This window comes from Phaethon lepturus, unplaced genomic scaffold (genome assembly GCF_000687285.1).
Source record: "Phaethon lepturus isolate BGI_N335 unplaced genomic scaffold, ASM68728v1 scaffold24042, whole genome shotgun sequence".
NCBI classification, from domain to species: Eukaryota; Metazoa; Chordata; class Aves; order Phaethontiformes; family Phaethontidae; genus Phaethon; species Phaethon lepturus.
Genome location: NW_010521554.1, coordinates 1,907 through 2,950, shown reverse-complemented (window position 1 = coordinate 2,950; position 1,044 = coordinate 1,907). Strand labels below are relative to the sequence as shown.

Genomic DNA, 1,044 nt, shown 5'->3' with positions numbered 1-1,044 from the left:
ACACACCTTAAATCAAGCACACCCACATTCTTCCACAATCATATTGGGAACGTCCCTTTTCACAATGTTGTATTCATCATCAAAGTACAGCATTGACATTGTGCTAAGTTTGGTTGGAATGCAACAGGAGTTCACGGTGCCCGGGTTCAGCCCCCGCATTCGGTACTGATTCACGACGGCGGTGTGAAAGGAGGAAGCCGACCCCGGGACGCCGGCCAAGTAGGCCGGGCAGCTCCCTTCACAGTAATTCCCATAGTAACCTGATGGTGCTATGATCCAGTCATTCCACCCAATGAGTCTAAAGTCAATGTAAAACTGTTGCCTGCAACATAGATTGGTCCTGCCATCGCACTCCAGGCCTCTTTTCCGGATCCTGTGTTTGTTATCGGCGAGGCGGGCTTGCACCACTAAAAAAGGCCGGTGGGATTCCTCCCCGGGGTCCACATAAATTGGCAGCACTGAATACTCTTCACAGCCCTCACATTGAACATCCAAGTTCAGTCTCCTTTCTCCTCTCTCAAACAGAGCCTGGATCGCCTCTGTCATGGGAAAAGTGTGCCAACCACTTCTTTTGAGATCAACTTTCTTTTCAACCACATTCCACTTGTTGCTAGTGTCCGGGTCTTGGAAATAGACTTTGACTCTTACTTTTCGCCTGCTGCCTTTCTCTAAGACATATGGAAGCAGCTTCAAGTAAAGCCACAGGCTGGCTTGAACGACAAACAAGTTCTGGTTCCCTTCATTCGAGATGAAGAAATAGAGGCGGACTCTAGATGAGGCCAGATCGTCTGCAAGATAAGGAGAGATCAGCAAGATTAAGTCAAAACGGAAACGTTAGCCTGTGTGCCATTCTGGATTCGGGGACCATGCTAGAGCACAGCGGACCGAGAGACCGGCGAGGCTGTGCCGGCCAGAAGGCACGCACTGCATCAGATATCCCCAATTTGCAATCGAAACGCTTTGAAAAGGGACTTCCCACAGCAGTGCTCATCATCGGGCTGTAGTCGGATGTGTCAGCTCCACAGACACCAGTAAGAGCTCTCC

The 1,044-nt window shown here is 50.1% G+C and overlaps 1 protein-coding gene across 1 annotated transcript; it reads right to left on the bottom strand.

Moving 5' to 3' along the window:
* Positions 1 to 12: 12 nt before the first annotated feature.
* INHBB (inhibin, beta B) lies at positions 13 to 788 on the bottom strand (the record flags this gene model as incomplete). The annotated part of the gene is made up of 1 exon (XM_010281570.1): positions 13 to 788. A coding segment is annotated over one exon (776 nt), but the record flags the coding sequence as incomplete, so codon positions are not given.
* Positions 789 to 1,044: the final 256 nt, after the last annotated feature.